This window comes from Lynx canadensis, chromosome E3, assembly GCF_007474595.2.
Source record: "Lynx canadensis isolate LIC74 chromosome E3, mLynCan4.pri.v2, whole genome shotgun sequence".
Classification (NCBI taxonomy): Eukaryota; Metazoa; Chordata; class Mammalia; order Carnivora; family Felidae; genus Lynx; species Lynx canadensis.
Genome location: NC_044318.1, coordinates 12,951,585 through 12,970,904, shown reverse-complemented (window position 1 = coordinate 12,970,904; position 19,320 = coordinate 12,951,585). Strand labels below are relative to the sequence as shown.

General features: G+C 51.4%; 1 protein-coding gene across 4 annotated transcripts in view; it reads left to right on the top strand.

Annotated features, from left to right (window-relative positions):
• MYH11 (myosin heavy chain 11) overlaps nucleotides 1–19,320 on the top strand; it is a 124,564-nt gene that overhangs the window by 34,413 nt on the left and 70,831 nt on the right. For all 4 annotated transcript variants that reach the window (XM_030301265.2, XM_032591533.1, XM_030301263.2 and 1 more), the window contains one exon: nucleotides 15,847–15,874. In XM_030301265.2, the coding sequence (XP_030157125.1) occupies nucleotides 15,847–15,874 (28 nt within the window). The remainder of the gene's footprint in view (nucleotides 1–15,846; nucleotides 15,875–19,320) is intronic.

Genomic DNA, 19,320 nt, shown 5'->3' with positions numbered 1-19,320 from the left:
TGTCATGGATCTGTTTTCACCCATTGTGCTGGAGACTTCATGGACCCTCTTAATCTGTAAACTCATGGCCTTAAGTTCTGGGACATTTTCGTGAATTACTACCTTGATGATTTCTTTCTTCTCTGTATTCGCTGTTCTGCTTCTCTAGAAGTTTTCTCATGTCCAGAATTGAACTCTGGCACTATCCCTTTTTCATCTTCTTATCCTTTTCTGGACACTTTCCTCAACTTTGTCTTACAAACCTTCCATTAAATTTTAATTTCTGTTCGTGTGTGTGTGTGTGTGTGTGTGTGTGTGTGTTTAACTTCTAAGAACTCTATTTTGTTTCCTGAATATTTCTTATAGCATTTTTTCCCCATGTGATGTGATGTCCTTTTCCTTGGAGGATTCGTCTCCATGTTGAGTCTGTTACCTCCAGGATGGTTCTTTTCCTATTGACTTATTTCCATTTCTGTCTGACATATTAATAGCTTTCTTCAGAAGTTTGCTGATTCTTGGCTATCCGTGCATCAGGGATGCATCAGTGCATGGGCACCACAGCAGTGATGGGCGCTCTGAACTTGCACGAATAGCTTGCTGGGGATGAGCTTGGCTATTCCCTGGGGCACTTCTAGCTGCTCTTTGCATCTTTCCTTGGGCTGATCAGATTTTTCAGGGAAGATTTGTGTTGTCTTCTGCCTGGAGGGTCAAGATCTGTCCACAGTCATTTTGGTTGCGTGTGTGTGTGTGTGTGTGAGAGAGAGAGAGAGAGAGAGAGAGAGAGAGCGCGCATGGGTGCGAGCAAGTAAGAGGGGGAGGGGCAGTAGGGGGAGAGAGAGAATCCCAAGCGGGCTCTGTGCCAACAGCAGAGCTCAACATGGGGCTCAATCCTATGAACCGTGAGATCATGACTTGAGCCAAAATCAAGAGTCAGATGCTTAACCCACTGAGCTGCCCAGGCGCCCCTGTATACCAGTATTTTGCAACTCTAGTTAAGAGGCTAAGGGCTTCAAACTGTGGAATGAAACTTGCACGTTTTCCTTTCCATATGGTCCCTGGTGCACCCCAGGCCAGGGACTCTCTGTTTAATGCTCTCCAGAGAATAAAATCTGCCCCTTTCTGTGGGCTGTGGGAAGGGCAACCATTTGGCTGCAGGGAGTGTGGAAGGTATCTGGCTTTTCCAGCAGCTTCTCAAGCCGACTTTGAGCTCATCCTCATGTTTATAAGTGCTCCTTCACCCATTCTTCCAGAGACCCCCTGGTGCAGCTGGTTACTGAGGTTTGGCCAGTGGAGGGGGAGAGGGAGGATGCACAGGGGATTCTGGGATGAAATCACATTTCTTCCAGTCTTCTCCATTGTCAGCTCACACTTCTTCCCTGGGACTGCCATCACTCATCCTGTTTTCTGGCTTCCCAGATTTCATTGCTATTTACTCTCTCCTCTCTGGTTCATTTCACCCGCTCCACGTGTGTTTGAAAAATCCCTTTACTGTCATTTCACTCAGGTTTGGGGAGGAAGGAGCCTAAATGCATGTGTTCAACCCACTCTCCTTCAATGGAAACTCTCTCAAACCTTCTTTTCCAAAGTGGTGATAAGGATAATAGTGGATTTTTATTGTGTGCTTGCCCTATGCTTTCTGGGAACATTCTCTATCAATCCTTACCCCAAACCTACAAGGCGGACAGGATCAGATTAAGATCTTTAAAATGAAACCTTGGGGTGCTTGGGTGGCTCAGTTGGTTGAGCGTCCAACTTCAGCTCAGGTGGTAATCTCCCAGTTCGTGAGTTCAAGCCCCACATCAGGCTCACTGCTGTCAGCCCGGAGCCTGCTTCAGATCCTCTGTCTCCCTCTCTCTCTGTCCCTTCCTTGCTTGCACTGTCTCTCTCAAAGTAGATAAACATTAAAAAAAAAATAAAATCAAGCCTTGAAACTATTATAGTGCCCACATATGTAAACTAGAATACAAGCAATACTAAATTGTAAAGCCAGGAAGGCCAACAAAGTTTTTATGTTTCACCATAACATTTTCCTTGCTGGTTTTCATGAAACAGCAAATACTGTGCCCTTCCAAAATTTTTCATTATATTTCCCTTCATTCCTTCCCGTGTGTGCATGTGCACATGGGCCTGTGGTTATGTGAGTTGTCAGATAATCCAACATGGGAAGCAGGTGCTAATATTAATTTTTTTTAATGTTTATTTATTTTTGAGAGAGAGAGGGGGAATGAATGAGCGGAGGAGAGGCAGAGAGAGGGAGACACAGAATCCGAAGCAAGCTCCAGGCTCCGAGCTGTCAGCACAGAGCCTGACACAGGTCTCGAACCCACGAATCGTGAGATCATGACCTGAGCTGAAGTCAGACGCTTAACCGAATGAGCCACCCAGGTGCCCCAAGCGGGTGTCATTATTATCCTCCTTTTATAGCTGGGGAAACTGAGGCTCAGAGAGGAGAAGAACTTGCCAAAAGTCCCAAACATGTCAGAGCTGGATTTGAACTTGGGTTTATCTGACGCCCAAGCTGAAGGCTCGCCTGGTCAGTGGGGGGCTCCAGCTGCTGTACTGAGCCCCCGACTGTACCCCCATGGAAGACTGTTTGCTCCTAGACGGTCTATCTTATTACAGGTCAGGGTGTTGAAGCCCGGGCTGCCTAGGACAGTTTGTTGACTGGGGCAAATTAACATGATACATGTGGGGAAAACACCACCCTTGACGTAGCACTTTGGGTCTCCCGCCTCCCCTGCAGTGGTTTGCAGGTGGGGGTGGGGGGGAAGAGTGTGGAGGGCGCATAGGATTTCATTCTGATGTGCTGAGTACAGCCCTCAGGATGTGTTACCCCATGCAAGATCGCGTCTGGACGCGTTTTGTCCTCGTGTAATTAGCACCAAGCGGCCATTCTCAGGGGATTAGAAAAGAAACAACAGCCAGCTGGCCTCTGTCAGCTCAAACCCTCTTTAAGCTGGAGGGCCATCTGGGAGGTGGGGTGACCTAACCTCTAGGCTCTCTTGCTTTGCAAGTTCCCACACTCGGTCGCATCGCTCTGTCCGTGGTTGGCGGGCTCTGGGGGGTGGGGGGCAGCTCAGGGTCACCAACACCCCCCCAAGGGCTGCTCTGCGAACTTGGCAGAGAGAGGAAGGGCACCCATGTCCCCTCCACCCCCCGCCCCTGCCCCGGCTCACTGCTCTGTAAAGCCTGCATGGCTCGGCCCTCTCCAGCACCACGCAGGGCAGCACCCTCCCGCAGAACAGCCTCCCCGTTAGACAAAAAGGAGACTCAGCGTACCAGGTGACTTGGCCCTTGAGCCCTTGTGCAGCTGGAGATGTCACCCTCTGCCACCCTCAAAACATTGATTTTTCCCTCGGCGGTGGTGTGGTACCAAAGTGCCGTTGCCCCCATTTAACAGACCAGGAAACTGAGGCCCCAGGAGGCTAAGGGCCTAGCTTGGGCCTTCCCATTAGAAAGGGCCGGACCTGGCCTAATACCTCATCCTCTTGGGACAGAATCACTGCCGTCTAGACGCCTTGGCAGGCTCACTATTTTGGATGACGTTGATGATGGCTCTGGTGACGAGCCTAGCGAGCGCTGCGTTCTCCGATGTGCTGTGGGTTAATTGTCAGCTTTGTGCATCCAGTCTGGCATCACTGTTTCCATATCCTTGAAGGGTATGGATTTTTATCCCTCTTCTCCTCAAAAGAACAGTGTCTTGCCCAAGAGGCGGGACCAGGAAGTCATGTCAAGTCGTTTTGCCCCAGAGACCGTGTTCCTACAACGCGCCCCCAGAGAGGGGACCGGATGCGTGGTCTTCGGCCTCTTGGAGATTTTGTCGCGGCTCTGTGTCTGGCCTGGCAGGGCGGTGGGGGGGTGGCTCCATCTGCCTGACTCGGTCCTCACTGACACGCCGTGACCAAGCAAGGTCGGTGCTGAGTTGTCATGGGCAGTTCACGTTCTTTGCCAGGAAATGCGGAAGCATAGAGGATCGTCTGATGAGCCTTTTAGGGACCGCCCTGTGGTGTCTTACACGGAGGGGAGAGAGCTAGGGAGAGTTTGTTTATTTTTTAACAAGCAGTAAACACTGAGTTGAAGGAGCAGGCATGCTCAAGGGACTTGGGGAGCTCTGGCTGATAATCGCTGATGAGAAACGCACGCTCCGGCCTCCTCCTCCCTCTCTGTCCTCCCAACCCCAGAGGAAATCCCTGGTCGCCTTTGATTCAACAGTGTTAACCGAGGCCCCGCTGTGGGGGGGGTGGGCTGGTGGGGGGGGGGCACAGTCTACTCCGTGGGGACAGACAAGGGGAGGGAGAAGGCAGGTATTCATCAAATCATTGCACAAACACACGTGCTATGTAAGGGACTTCCAGGGGGACGCCTGGGTGGCTCAGTCGGTTAAGCCTCCGACTCTCGATCTCAGCTCCGGTCGTGATCTCGCGGTTTGTGGGATCGAGCCTTGTGCTGGGCTCTGTGCTGACCGTGAAAATATCGGCCTTCCCGCGTCCCACCCGCCACCTGGCCACGTCTGCTGTTAAAGATGCCAGAGCCTGCTTCGGATTCTGTGTCTCCCTCTCTCTCTCTGTCCTTCCCCTGCTCACCCTCTGTCTCTCTCTCAAAATAAATAAAGATGAAAAATTTTCTTTTTTAAAAAAAACTTTTTTTTAACGTTTATTTATTTTTGAGACAGAGAGAGACAGAGCATGAATGGGGGAGGGTCAGAGAGAGGGAGACACAGAATCCGAAGCAGGCTCCAGGCTCTGAGCTGTCAGCACAGAGCCCGACGCGGGGCTCGAACCCACGGACCGCGAGATCATGACCTGAGCCGAAGTCGGCCGCTCAACCGACTGAGCCACCCAGGCGCCCCAAGATGAAAAATTTTCTTAAAAAATTAAAAAAGAAAAGACGCCAGACCTGGGGCGCCTGGGTGGCTAAGTCAGTTAAGCATCTGACTCTTGATTCTGGCTCTGGTCGTGATCTCACAGTGGGTGGGTTCAAGCCCCACATCAGGCTCTGCCCTGGCATTGAGGATTCCCTCCCTCTCTCCCCTTTTCTCTGCTCCCCCTTGCTCGCTTCCTCTCTGTCAAAATAAGTAAACAAACAAAAAGATGCCAGAGCTTTGGGTAGGTCTGGAAAATTCCTGCTGGGTCCTGCATGAACCCTCAGAGTATGTCTCTTCCCACTCAGAATCTCTTGCTGCCCACTCTGCTGGGGGAGAAGGTGGCAGACCAAGACCAGAGAAAGAGAAGGGCCCTGACCTCCAGGGTGGTGGGTTCGGGCATCAGCTCCTGAGCTGGGTTCCAATCCCTGTTCTGCCGATGCACCCACTCCTTTGTGCCCCAGTTTCCTCTCTTGCCCCGTGAGGCTAATCACTGTGCCCACCCCAGTTGTTGCAAGGGTTCACAAGTGCACGGGGAGCATGGTGCCTGTTCGCAGCAGGTGTAATTAGCATTAGCTGTCATGCCAGGACCCGCAGTTGAGGCCCAGCACTGACGTTCACCGTGGGTCTGGAATCCTCTGACAATGGCCTTCACACGTGGCACTAGGGGGGCTCCTTCTCTTCTGCACACGGTGGGGCCTGTGTCCTCCCTTCTTGACTGGCTGCGGTGAGGGGCGGCGGGGTGGGTAGTGGTGACCCTAAGGGACACAGGCTTGGCCGCTGCCCTCTTGCTGGGTCCCACAGCAGCCTGGCATGGGAAGGAAAAGAAGCAGTGAGCCTGGGTCTGTTTTCTCCTTTTATGGTCAGCCTGCAGGCCTCTGGCTTCCCAGCCATAAACCATGAGCTTGTGTTTGGGATCGGGCCGAAATAGCTGGTCTGTGGGGGGCTGGGCGTCCCCTGAGAATCTTCAGGCCAGCTTCGGGGGAGGGACCGCTGGAGCCCGTCATCTGCTCGGAAATCTCACTCGCAGACTTGCACGCCCAAGGCCGGACCCCGAGTGTGGGGGAGGGAGGGGCGTGCAGGGGTGCGTGTGAGGTGAGGGGAACGCCGGGTCTCTGGGCTGAGCGACCTTGGCATGCCAGCCCCGGCCCTGCAGATCTCTGCTCCCGGACGGTGTCCCTTCCATCTCTGACCTACTGTGGCGCAGGCCCCGTGCTTGAGATGCTCTGCTTTTTTGGTGTCTCCTCCTGGGGAAACGCTACACATCTTTCTCCAGGTAGCGCAGAATCGCTTCAGCTGAGAAGACTTGTTGGCTCTCAGGCAGCTGCCAAGCTAGTTGTCTTACACAGTATTTTGGGCAAATACCCATCGTAGGATCTGCTCGCTTTATATATTTATTTTTTAATGTTTTTTAAATGTGTATTCATTTTTTGAGAGAGAGAAACAGAGTGTGAGCAGGGGAGGGGCAGAGAGAGAGGGAGACACAGAATCCGAAGCAGGCTCCAGGCTCCGAGCCATCAGCACAGAGCCCGACGCGGGGTCTGAACTCGTGACCCGTGAGATCATGACCTGAACCAAAGTCAGACGCTTAACCGACTGAGCCACCCAGGTGCCCGCAGCATTTCCTCACTTTCTGAAGTCATTGCTCTACCCATCTGACTCCCACACTGGATCGTCAGTCTCTCAAAAGCACACTGAGTAGGTCTTAGTGAACTTGAGGTTTCCGGTGGCTGGCACACAGTCGGGGGTCAGGACTTGTTTGCCAAGGGGTTATGTGAACACAGACATAAGTGTTTCCCATTGCTTCGGTCTCAACTGCCTTAGAGAGAGCGAGATGCCAGTCAGTTAGCATTTCTTGAGTACCTCCTATGTGTCCGGCGTTGTTCCCGGCCCCCGGAATCAGGGCCAGCCCTTGACCTCCAGCAGCTCACAGGCTAGTAGGAGAAGCGTGAAAAGCAGTTTTGAAACCTCCGAAAAATGAATAGCTCTGTTGAAGGAGTCCGATCTCTTAATTCAGAGATGGTGTAAAATTAACATAGTGTTTTTAAAAAGGTTTATTGTGGTATGCTTTATTTATTTTTAAAACGTTTATTTATATTGAGAGAGAGAGAGCATGTGTGTATAGACTCATGTGAACGTGAGCAGGGGAGGGGCAGAGAGAGAGGGAGAGGGAGGGAGAGAGTCCCAAGCAGGCTCCAAGCTGTCAGCGTGGAGCCCAACTCGGGGCTCCGTCCCACGAACCGCAAGATCTTGACCTGAGCTGAAATCAAGAGTTGGACACTTAACCAACTGAGCCGCCCAGGTGCCCCACAGCACCATCTAATTTTATATTTCTCTCACCCCACGAAGAAATCATGTGCCCGTGGGTAGTCACTTCCCAGTCGTGCCTCTAGTTCCACGGGATACCTCGTCTACTTTCTGTGTCTCTAGATTTGCCTGTTCTGGAAATATCCTATCTGTGGGATGAATGAGACACTATGTGGTCCTGGCTTCTTGCCCTGAGCGTCATGGCTTCCTTCAGGCTTTATCCACATTGTGTCCAGTGTCTGGGCTTTATTTCTTCTTTATGGCTGAGCGATACTCCATTGTATGGATGCACTGCATTTTGGGTATCCATTTAGCAGTCGACAGATGTCTTTATTGTCTCTACTTTGGGGCTATTATAAATAATAGAAAGTAGCATAAGTTTTACTAAGGCGGAAGAGAAAAATTCTGCCTGTTACATGGCCCATCACTATTCCAGATAATCTGTACTCTTCCTCGCTAAGAAGTATTGAGGTTGAAACAATGATCACAGTGAAATTAAGTGCTACAGCGGAGGGAACTTTTGGACTGTCACAGCCAGGGCCACCACTAGGCCATGTGGTGTCCTTATAGAAATAGAAAAAGGCGCCCCTTTCTCGAGGCACTTTTCCTTCATCTGCTGCCACATTGTTTTAATAAATATACAAATCTATAATGACCAGTGTGAATGGTTCCCCTTAGCGTTATGCAGTGTACAACTTGAACCACTGCCCCTGGTAGCCCCAGACGGGGCATGCAGTTGAAAGGCCTCCAACTGAAGTGCAGGGAGGTATAGCGTCAGAGAAAATCATAGAAGAGGTGACTTTCAAGGTGCCATTTCAAGAATGGATTGGGGTGTGTACCCCAAAGAATTGAAAACGAGCACTCGAGTGAAAATTTGTGTTTGGATGTTCAGAGCAGTACTATTTACAACAGCTCAAAGGTGGAAACAACCCAAATGCCCATCAATGGATGAATGGATACGCAAAATGTGCTCTACTCGTACAGCGGAATGTTATTCAGTCCTAAGAGGGAGTGGGATTCTGATACATATCACAACAGGGGTGAACTTCGCAAACGTCGTGCTAAATGAAAGAAACCAGACACAGGAGGCTCCATACTGTACCGTTGTATTTACGTGAAGTGACTGCCAGCAGGTGTGGGAGGTATGGCGTGAAGGGTGCCTCCTGAATGGGTAGGGGCTTTATTTGGGGCTAGTTTTGGAACTAGATGTGCGCAATGCTGTGAATGGACCACACGCCCCTGAATCATTCGCTTCATTCGGTTAATTTTGTGTTATGTGAATTTCACCTCAATGGCAAAAAGAAGAAGAAAGAGAACGGATCAGGCAGGAAGAGGGAGGCGTGAACAGAAGAAGCAGGGAGTGCAGAGCTCGGAGGGGACCCTGCTCCCCGCGTTCAGAGGGCTCTGCTCTGTTGTGTCAGATACAAGCCCAGGCTCAGGAAGGAGGCGGGACGAGCCAGGAAGTCGCGGGTCGGTATGCGGTGCCCGTTTGAAGCCCTCTTGGTGCCCGTAGCCGTCGCTCTATCAGCTTCCCACGCTTGGAGGCCGTGTGTTTCCGATGGGAATGTCTCCGGCCAGAGGTCCCCGGCAGCCCCCAGCGTGGAGCCTCCCTGGCAGCTTCTAAGCCTTCCCCTAGGACCTGCTGCCTCTCTCCTGGGGACCTTGCGGGGGAAAGGCCCCAGGACAGGCATCTGACCCTATAAATCTCCCAGGGCTGCCGGGAAAGTCTGCCTTTTCCCCTGAAGCAGATGCATCGAGATAGCCCCTCCGTTGTTAGTCGCAGAATCGTTCCTGAAAAGAGTGGAGGTTGTGCGGGCCAGCCCCAGGGCGGTCTCTCCCTGCCTGGCTCTGATCACAGGCTTCTTGGTTCCTCTCCTCCATGCCTGCTTCCTCAGTCTGTGTTTAATGGGTTTCTTACTTTGCTCTGTTCCCGAGCAGATTCTCCTCCTGGGGGGAAGTTGGAGGCACAGACATCCGTATTCCCTGATTGCAGAACAAGGAGCCCGTGGTTGTGTCAATGCCAGGCACCTCCCTCTGCCGATCTCCCAGATATAAGGAGGGGTGACCCTGACTTCGGTCTCTCTCCACAGTGCCCTGGGGAGGCTGAAGGTTTTTTTTCTGTTCTTCCCCCGGATGAAGTGCCACCAGTCCACAAGTGTGGGTTCTCCGAAGAAAGAAAAGAACGGTGCCGTGGCAAAAAAGCAAAGGGTTTGGAGTCCCACAGACCGTGGGTTTGAGTCCCAGCCTGCCACCTGCTAGCTGTGAAACCGTGTTCATTTTCATTTTCTTTCTTTCTTTTTAATTTGTATTCAAGTTAGTTAACATACAGTGTAGCCTTGGCTTCAGGAGCAGGACCCAGTGATTCATCACTTCCATACAGCACCCAGCGCTCTTGCCGAAAAGTACCCTCCTCAGTGCCCATCCCCCGACCCCCTTCCAGCAGCCCTCAGTTTGTTCTCTGTATTGAGGAGTCTCTTATGGTTTGCCTCCCTCTCTGTTTTTATCTTATTTTTCCTTTCCTTCTCCTATGTTCGTCTGTTACGTTTCTCAAATTCCACATAGGAGTGAAGTCTTAGGATATTTGTCTTTCTCTGACTAATTTCACGTAGCATAATACCCTCGCGTCCCTATGAATCAGCACTCCTGTATCCCTTGGGTGAATACGTAAGAATGCAATTGCTGGGTCGTAGGGTAGTTCTGTTTTTAATATGTTGAGGAACCTCCACACCGTTTTCCAGAGGGGCTGTACCAGCTTGCATTCCCGCCAACATCTCCGCATCCTCGCCAACATCTCTTGTTGCCTGAGTTGTCAATGTCAGCCCTTCTGACAGGTGTGAGGTGGTATTTCATTGTGGTTTCGATTGGTATTTCCCAGATGATGAGTGATGTTGAGCATCTTTCCATGTACCTGTTGGCCATCTGGATGCGACTGTGCCCGTTCTCTAGGGCGGCTGTACAAGCAGCTGCAAATGTCGTGGCCAAAAACCATGGGATTGGTTCTCCCATGCCTCTGCTGGCCTGAAGTCAAGGCGTTGGTGGGATTGCCTCTTTCTGGAGACTCTGGGGGAGAATCTGGGCCATGCCTGTCTCGTGGCTCCTCGTGGTGGCCTGCAGTCCTGGGCTTGCAGACACGTCACTCCGGGCTCTGCCTCCTTCTTTATGCCTCTGCCTCCTCCTTCCCCCTGTGTCTCTAATGTCATCCTCCTTTCTCTTAGAAATAAAAACACCCGTTATTAGTTTAGGCTGCACCCCAGGTCCGGAGTCATCTTATCTGGAGATCCTTTAATTCCGCTTGTGAGACCCTCTCTCTAAATAAGGTCACCTTCTGAGTTTCGGAGCAGACCTCTCTTTTGGGAGGCCACGGTGACCTTGGCCGGTCACCCCACTTCTGCGTTCTGTTTTCCTCATCTGTACAATGGGGGTGATGTCAGTGCCCACCTCCGGGGCTGCCATGGGAATTGGATGGGTCGCTGTCCCGAAGGAGCTCCACACAGGTGCATTGAGCACTCTGGAGGGGGGAGCCGCTGGGGGGCATCGTGGGTGACCACTGTTCCTCTCCTCTGTCCTAAGGTTTGGGGTTAGAATGGTTTCCTCAAGGGCAGTAAAGAGTATTTTTTCACTGACCATTCTTTGGTGGAATGAGGGAATGGTTATGCCTGCTCCCATCACCAACATGACCAGGTTAGAAGCAGACAGAGTGACAGGAAGGGTCCCTCCTGTTCTGATTCTCAGTCCCTCAGACCCTCCCCTCGGGGACAGCCACTGTTGGCCACATCTAGAGTGTGTCTTTGCAATATATCTGATGCATATACAAGTATCTGAGGGTGCGTGTGCATATACACGTACGTGTGTGTGTGGGCATGTGTCTGCATGCATGTGTATGTATATTCCTCTTTTTAAAACACAAAAGTCATAGTGCTGTGTTTCCTAGCTGTTTGATTTTTAGCTTAATATATCTTGGTATAGAGAGTGTTCTGCGTCAGTCTGTAAACGCCTCCCTGGTTCTTTTTCCTGGCTGCCTAATGTGCCATAAGACGGCAGTGCCAGAATTTAAATACTAACAGTTATTTAACTAACTCTTCTTCAGTGGACGGGCCAGTTAAATAGTCTGCTTCTGGCCTTTGCTACTACTGATGTTGTTGGAGTAACCAACTTGGGCGTCTGTCTTTAGACACAGGTGTGGGTGTTTCTGGAAAGGTATGGGGCGGCCAGGAATCGAAGAAGAAGATGGGGGTGTAGGTAGCAGTCAGTACAGCTATACTGGAAGAGGGGACTGTGTGGTGAGGGAGCTCCGATGCGGAAGGGGAGCGCTCTGTCTCTCTGTCCTTCGGGTTCCTGGGGCCCTTCTCCCTGCAAGGGCCTTCCCTTAGCCTCAGCTCAGAGGTCGGGCTTGCCTGAATGGAGTGTCTCCACACCCCCTGAACGTGGCCCTCACAGGCAGCTGAGGCCCATGCTACCACCTCAAGGTGGAAAACGTGAGAGCAAGAAAGACAAAATAAATAGTCTTTTGGTACTTCTGCCTTTTGCTGTGAGGGTTTGGCTCGACCAGGCCACCAAGATGTCCGTCTGTAATCTGAGAGAAGAAAAGGAAGACTGACTGGAGGTGGCATAGGATCCATGGAGCTTGCTCATTCATCCCATTCATCTTGCCCCGTGGTGGGCCACATCTTTCTGTGACATAAATGGCCCCTCTAGATAGGGTCATTACTGTCCTCTCTGCTCCCCAGTGACACACAGGAATGGCATTCTCCAGTTCCATCCATCCGTCTGTCCATCCATCCATCCGTCCATCCATGTGTCCATCCATCCATCCATCCACCCACCCATCCAGCCATCCAGCCATCCATGTATCTACCAATTAATCTGTCCATCCATATATCCATCCATCCATCCATCCATCCATCCATCCATCCATCCATGTGTCCATCCATCCATCCATCCATCCATCCATCCATCCATCCATCCATGTATCTACCAATTAATCTGTTCATCCATGTATCTATCCATGCATCTATCCATCCATCCGTCCATCCATCCATCCGTCCACCCGTCTGTCCATCCATCCATCCATACATACATACATATATACATACATACATACATACATACATACATACATACATGCATCCGTCCATCCATCCATGTATCTACCAATTAATCTGTCCATGCATGCATGCATGCATGCATCCATCCATCCGTCCATCCAGGTGCTGGAGATACAATGTTAAACAAAACATACAAGCCCCCACTTCCACAGTAAAACTTGTTTCCAGTATAGGGAGATAGACAATGTGGGCTGCATGAGATGGTTCTTAGACCGACCATGACAGTGGTGGTAGGACAGGTTTACAGATTTAGGATCCAATTCTTGGGAAGTGGATCCTTCCAATGCAGAGACCCTTTCATGCCTGGGTTCCTTCTCCCACCTAGACTTGAGCATAGCTTTTTCCTGGCCTGGGAATAGCCCTCACTCCTTCACGTGGCTGGGTCCGTGCTGGTCTCCCCAAGCTGCCTTGTCCTCCAGCACCTTCCCAGATCCCCTGCAGCCTGAGCCCCTCAGGACCCACGCTCTATCTCCTGTACTGCAGGAAGCAGAAAGAGCCCACACTCTGACCCATAGTGCTTCAAAACCCTAGTCGGTCACCGAAGTGGCCGTGTCACTTTGGGCCACCCACCCTCTGTTACCTCAACCTGGAAAGGGTCGGGATCAAAGGTCACACGTAGGAAGTGCCTGCCACTGTGTCTGTCCCAATAAATAGTAGGTGCTGGGTTCAGATCCTGCCTCATCCACTGCTGTGTAACTGTGGGCAACTTTTAAGATTTCTGTGTGCCTCAGTTTCTTCATCTGTGTAATGGGAATAAGATAACCTATCTCTAGGGTGTGCGAGGGCTGAATGTGTTAAAACAGGTCAGTGCTTCAAACGAGGCCTGGCACAGAGGAAGTGCTATGTATTACCTGCTACTATGGGATATTTTTAGGGCTCGCCATCATGTCTGATACATGGTAGATACCCTGAAAGTATCTGTTGAATGAATGAATAAACAAGTCAATTTTTCGCACCTAGATTGAGCTTCCCCATCAAGAAGTGCCCTTCTTCTAGGTTGGGGGGTGGCTTTAACAAGGTAAACTTTCTGTATCTGGAGCTCAGGGCTGGGGAGCTGGGAGGTCTAGAAACTGAAGGAAGAGAGTTCCAGAACTGGGTGCTTCTGCCTGAGGATCTCATGGTCCTGTGGGGGCACAGACACAAGCAATGGAAAAAAGCCCACCTGGGACCGAGTGCTTGGGGAGCACAACTACCATGGGACCAGGGCCACGAAATGTCCTATCTGTCTTAGGGAAGGGCAGGAACCAGTGACAGCTCCTGAAGGTCTGCCTGGGAGGAGCTTGGAGGCCGACATTACTGAGGGGGCCGGAGGCTTTTCTTGGGGCTTAGTGTCTCTAGCAAGGTTAGCTATCTGTGCAAGGTTGACATTGTTGAAGGAGATTTACAGCCAAGCCATCCCCTGGCTCCCTCTCCATGGGGAAGGCTTCTTGGAAGAGGTGTCATCTTTGAGGCTGAGGGACCAGGAGGTGGTCAGGAAACAAAGAAAGGAAGGCCTATGCAGCAGGAGCGATCTGAACAAAAGCAAGAATATGCTTCGTGGGGTCACTGCACATTGAAGTAAAGGACGCATGGGCGCCGAGGCTGGGAGGTGGGCCGGGCTGGTCACCAGAGGCCTTGGGTGCCCTGCTCTGGAGTACGGGTCTTCTCTAAGGGCACTGGCTTATTTTTTTTTTTCAATATTTGTTTTTGAGAGAGAGAGACAGTGCATGAGCAGTAGGGGGGCAGAGAGAGAGGGAGACACAGAATCCAAAGCAGGCTCCAGGCTCTGAGCGGTCAGCACAGAGCCCAATGCGGGACTCGAACCCACAGACTGTGAGATCATGACCTGAGCCAAAGTCGGACGCGTAACCGACTGAGCCACCCAGGTGCCCCAGGGCACTGGCGTTTTAAAGACGGCTTTATTGAGATAATATTTGCGTACCAAAAATTCACCCATTTTAAGGGTAAACTCTTCAGAGGTTTTTAGTAAACCGATGGTATTATGTAAGCATCACCCTAATCCGGTTTCAGAACCCCAAATGCTGATTTGCAGTCACCCCACCCCCAGCCCCGGGCAACTGCTGATCTGCTTTTTGACTTTATGGATTTGCCCACTCTGGACATTTTGTGTAAACGTAGTCCTACAACATGTGGCCTCTTGTGTCTGACTTAGCACAGTATTTTCAAGGGTCATCCGTGTTGTAGCTTGGGTGACAAGTACGTCACTCTCTTTATGGCTGAATGATATTCCCTTGTATGAATAGACCACCTGTTGTTTATCCATTCACCAGGTGACGGGCATTTGGGTCCCTTCCACTTTTTAGCTCTTACGATAATGCTGCTGTGAATGTTCAGGGGTCCGTCTTGCAGAGATACGGGCTTTTAGTTCTCTTGGGTATATGCCAACAACTGGAGAGCCGACCACATGGTAAATTTATGTTGGACTCTTTGACAAACTTCTAAAGTGGGAGAGCGTTAAGTCGCAGAGTGATCGGCAGCTCGGTGCATCAGGAAGATCGCTGTGAGAGGGGTTTGGAGGGGGATGGGACAAGATCTAGGGAGATCTTTGGCGAGGTGCAGATGGAGAGGGGGATCCATAGAGTGGATTTCAGAAATGCCTTCCACTCTGCTGTTGCCCGTCGGCAGACAGGATGCTCTGATTTCTCAGTTACGGTTGATTCGCCAAGGATGGAAGGTGTCCGTAACTCTCCCAGTATCCCTCGTAGCAGAGGAAGTGGGTTCCGGAGCCTGGCTCCATCCTCTGAGGCCACTTTAAGAGCAGAAGGTGATCTGTAATGTTTGCTTGATCGTGTTTAATCTCACGATGCCCTGTGTCCCCTGCCTGGGTTCTCTGGTGGTCAGCAACGGAGACCAACTTGGCACCTTATCTGGGACAGGAATGAATGCAGGATTATCAGGGGGCTCACAGATCGGGTGGGAAGACTGGGGATCCGGCCTCAGAAATGGCGGGGACGGGCTCCTTGGGATCTGGGGGCAGGAAGTAAGGCCCCTCGGGGCTCTGTCCACCTGCTGTGCGTCCCCATCCACGTGGCTGGGGGACCGAGTGGGGCCGCCCCACCAAAATGGGGTATATGATGCCAGGGGTGGGGCCGGGGGCGCGTCTCCTAGAGGAACATGGGATGGTCTTCCCAGAAAAGGAAAATGTTAGGTTTTCAAACCCAAACTGTCCACTTCCCTACATTCCAGGTGCAGGAACTGAGGCACGGAGGGGTTAAGACCATTCACCCAACGCCACAGAGTTGGAAAGTGGCCGAGTGGGACCCCAGTCTGTTCTATCTGGCAGAGTGAGCTCCTGGACACCCCCCACAGCTGGTGGGGCTGGGATGCCCACTGCCTTCTGAACTAGTCAGACTCCAGCAGCCTTCTGGGGCCGCCTCCAGGACTCTCAGGGGTAGGGAAGAGTATCTAAAAGGGCTTTGCTGCCCTCCTGGCTCTGCTCTTGTCCCCTGTGCCCTGAGCAAAGAGCCCAGTTGGCCCCTTGCCACCTTTGGTGGGGCCAGTGAGCAGGAGTTTAGGACGGGGGCAGGGGGGCTGGGGAGGGCCATTAGCTAGGAGCTGATTCTAATTCACGGCCTTTTTCATTTCTGTTCTCAGATCGAGAGGACCAGTCCATTCTGTGCACGTAAGTGGAACTCGTCTTTCCTGTTTTTCTACAGTTGAGGTCCAACCTACTGAAGAAAAAGGTCCTTGAGGGCAGGGCTCTTTGATGCGTTCGAGGGAGCTGGCCCAGAGCAAACTCGGCGTTTGCTCCGCGGATGGCCTCATGCTGAGACCGGCACAGCCAACCCGTCAGTGATGCCTGGTTCCATCTTGTTCTGCACTATCCGCCTTTCTAAAGCGAGCATTTGGTGCTTGCTTACTGCGTGCCAGGCCCTGAAGCAAATATTTCACAGACGGATTTGCATCTAATTGCCAAACAGCCCTGTGAAGGGAGAGGGCATCTCTGTGAGGGAGGAAATCTGGGCATGTGTTAAACTACTGCCCGAAACTCTCACGATCAGTCAACCACATCCGTGCCATATTTAGTGGTTGGGGTCGCTGTGTCTTTGGTGAAGGCCCAAAGACGTCGTCAGAAGCTACTACTCAATTTAGAACCATTCAGAGAATCTTTGACATTCAGGAAAACCCGTCTTGTCATGGGCAGAGCGATGGGCGCCCAGTGATCTCCACATCCTCACTTCTGGAACCCGTGGCCATGGCAGGTCACGTGGCCTGGGGGAGTGAAGGTTGCAGATGATATTAAGGTTGCTAATCAGCTGACCTTACAATAGGGAGATTTTCAAGGTTATCCAGATGGCCCAATATAATCACAAGGTTCTTAAAAGTAGAAGAGAGGGGAGACATCAGGGCAGAGGGCCAGAGATGCAATGTGAGAACTTGACCTAAGGTTGCTGGCTTTGAAGAGAGAGGACGCCAGGGATGAGAACAGCTTCTAGAAGCTGGAAAAGACAAGGAGCTGGACTCCTGCCTAGAGCTCCCAGGAAGAAATACAAGCTGGGATGCCTGGGTGGTTCAGTTGGTTAAGCATCCAACTTTGGCTCAGGTCATGTCTCATGGTTCATGGGTTCGAGCCCCACATCGGGCCCTGCTGTGAGCACGGAGCCCGCTTCAGATCCTCTGCCCCCCCTCCCCTCCCCCTACTAGTGCGCTCTCTCTCTTTCTCTCTCTCTCAAACTCTCGATCCCTCTCTCTGTCTCTCTCTCAAAAATAAATATTGAAGAAAATACAACCTTGCCAACACCTTGGTTTTCGCTCACTGAGATCCGTGTCAGACGTCTGACTGCCGCAGTCGTGTGGTCACAGATGCCGAGTTTCTAGTAATTTGTTACAGCAGCAACCAGAGGCCCATACCCGTCGCTCCCACTTGAACCCCTGTATCACTCCCTCCATCATTTGTTACCCAACAGACTGAGTGGGCCAGGCCTCTTGGTGACCATTAGGCAGATGAGAATGAGCCCAAAATAAACAGGATCCCTCTTCTCAAGGATCCCTTTTCTCAAGAGGGAAACAGCAGGAGGACAATAGTCACATACTTGTCTTTTATGCTCTTTGAATTTATTGCTTCACCCTGTGAAGGGACGACCTTTCAGAAACTAGAAAAAAAAATACATACACACTTTTTAAATCACCGAAGTAAATGTATAATGACAAACTGTGAAAGTTACAAAGAATGAAATATATTAGGAACTAGGAGAATGTGTAAATGGGAGTTGTTCTAACCGGGGAAACTAGGAAACGCCTCTCCAAAGTAGCGCTGTGGCAGGCTCTGTTCTGTCGACGCAGAGCCCGATGCGGGACTTGAACTCCCGAGCCATGAGATCCTGACTTGAGTCACAGTCAAGAGTCGGATGCTTAACTGACTGAGCCACCCAGGTGCCCCTCTTCTGCTGGGCAGAAATGGCAAAGAAGAAGGGAGGGGAGAGGTTGCAGCACGTGCAAAGGCCCTGGGGTCAGATGCATCATGTTCTAATTAAGAAACTGAGAGATCAGTTTGGCCTGAGCGTGTCCCCCAGAAGAAGCCCTCTTCCTAGGAAGAGCCATTCCCAGGGCTGGTGGCTTTTATATTTAGTGCATTGGCTTAGGGGAAAAGATCTGCAGCCTGCCCATGCTGGCTCAACCACTTACAAAGCACGAGCTCAAATCTTTGTGATGAGTAAACCCTGGGAGACTTTGGGAGAAGAGTTTCATGTGGGGAACAGCAAGGGCAAAGTTTATGGGCTGTGGGACCATTTGCCTTTTGGGGGACAGAGGAAGTCGAAAGGGCTGGTCAGAAGGGGATGGGCAGGAGGATGTGGTCAGAGAGCAGGGCCTTACAGGCTGGGGTGAGGGTGTGGACAAGAGGCAGATCAGATCTTTCTGACCATTCAAGGGGCCCAGAGGTGCCACTTGGGGACATACGCTGGTGTTGTTAGGGTCTGGGGGGGGGCTTGCATGAGCCACCTGGGAACCCCCATCCCTGTACTTCCCACTGGGTTGCTCAGACTCAGTGGTGGGAGATGCCAGTGTTGGGTCATTCTCTCCTCCAGGGGAGGTGACTCAGGCTGACAGCAGCCTTCTGCCACTCTCTGGAGCCCAGGGACAACATTGCCTCTGATAAAACTACACTGTTTCCAAAGGTTTTCCACTGGGTTCTTTACCTATGGCCGGTGTTCCCTCCCATGTAGGCTTCCTGCTTTTACCCCGTCTCCCCTTATCCCTTCTGCTCTCTTTTTAATGGTTTTGTTTTTGAGAGAGACAGAGAGAATGAATAGGGGAGGGGCAGAGAGAGGGAGACACAGAATCTGAAGCAGGTTCCAGGCTTCGAGCTGTCAGCACAGAGCCCAAAGCGGGGCTCAAACCCACAAACTTTGAGATCATAACCTGAGCTGAAGTCGGACACTTAACCAACTGAGCCACCCAGGTGCACCCTGCTCTATTTTTTTTTAATGTTTTATTTATCAATTTTTGAGAGAGAGAGAGCGAGCGAGCAGGGGAGGGGCAGAGAAAGAGGGAGAGAAAGAGAATACCAGGCAGGCTATGTGCTGTCACTGCAGAGCCCCATGCGGGGCTTGAACTCCCGAACCATGAGATAGTGACTTGAGTCACAACCAAGAGTCGGATGCTTAACCGACCGAGCCACCCAGGCGCCCCGTTGGAATGTTACTATTAATTAAACTGTAGACCTTAGTTTTCACTAGTTTTTCCAGTGTTATCTTGGTCCAGGATCCCATCCAGAATTACATTGAATCATCATGTCTGCCTGAGCGTCCCCTGGCTGGGACAGTTTCTCGGGCGTTCCTGGTTTTCATGACCCTGCTGATTTTGAGGACTGATGGAGGATTTAGTAGAACGTCCCTCCGTCTGGATTTGTCTGATGTTCTTGGTCATGAGTCGGAGGTCATGGTTTTGGGGGAGAATGACACGGGAGTGAGGTGCCTCCTTCACCCCACCGTGCCAGGGGGCACCTCACATCCACGTGACATCCAGGTGACCTAACATGACCTTCATCACCCGGCGCAGGTTCAGCTTCTGGGTTTGGTAGTGATATCTGAGCCAATCGCCCCTTTCCTGGTCAGGTTGCTTTTGGAC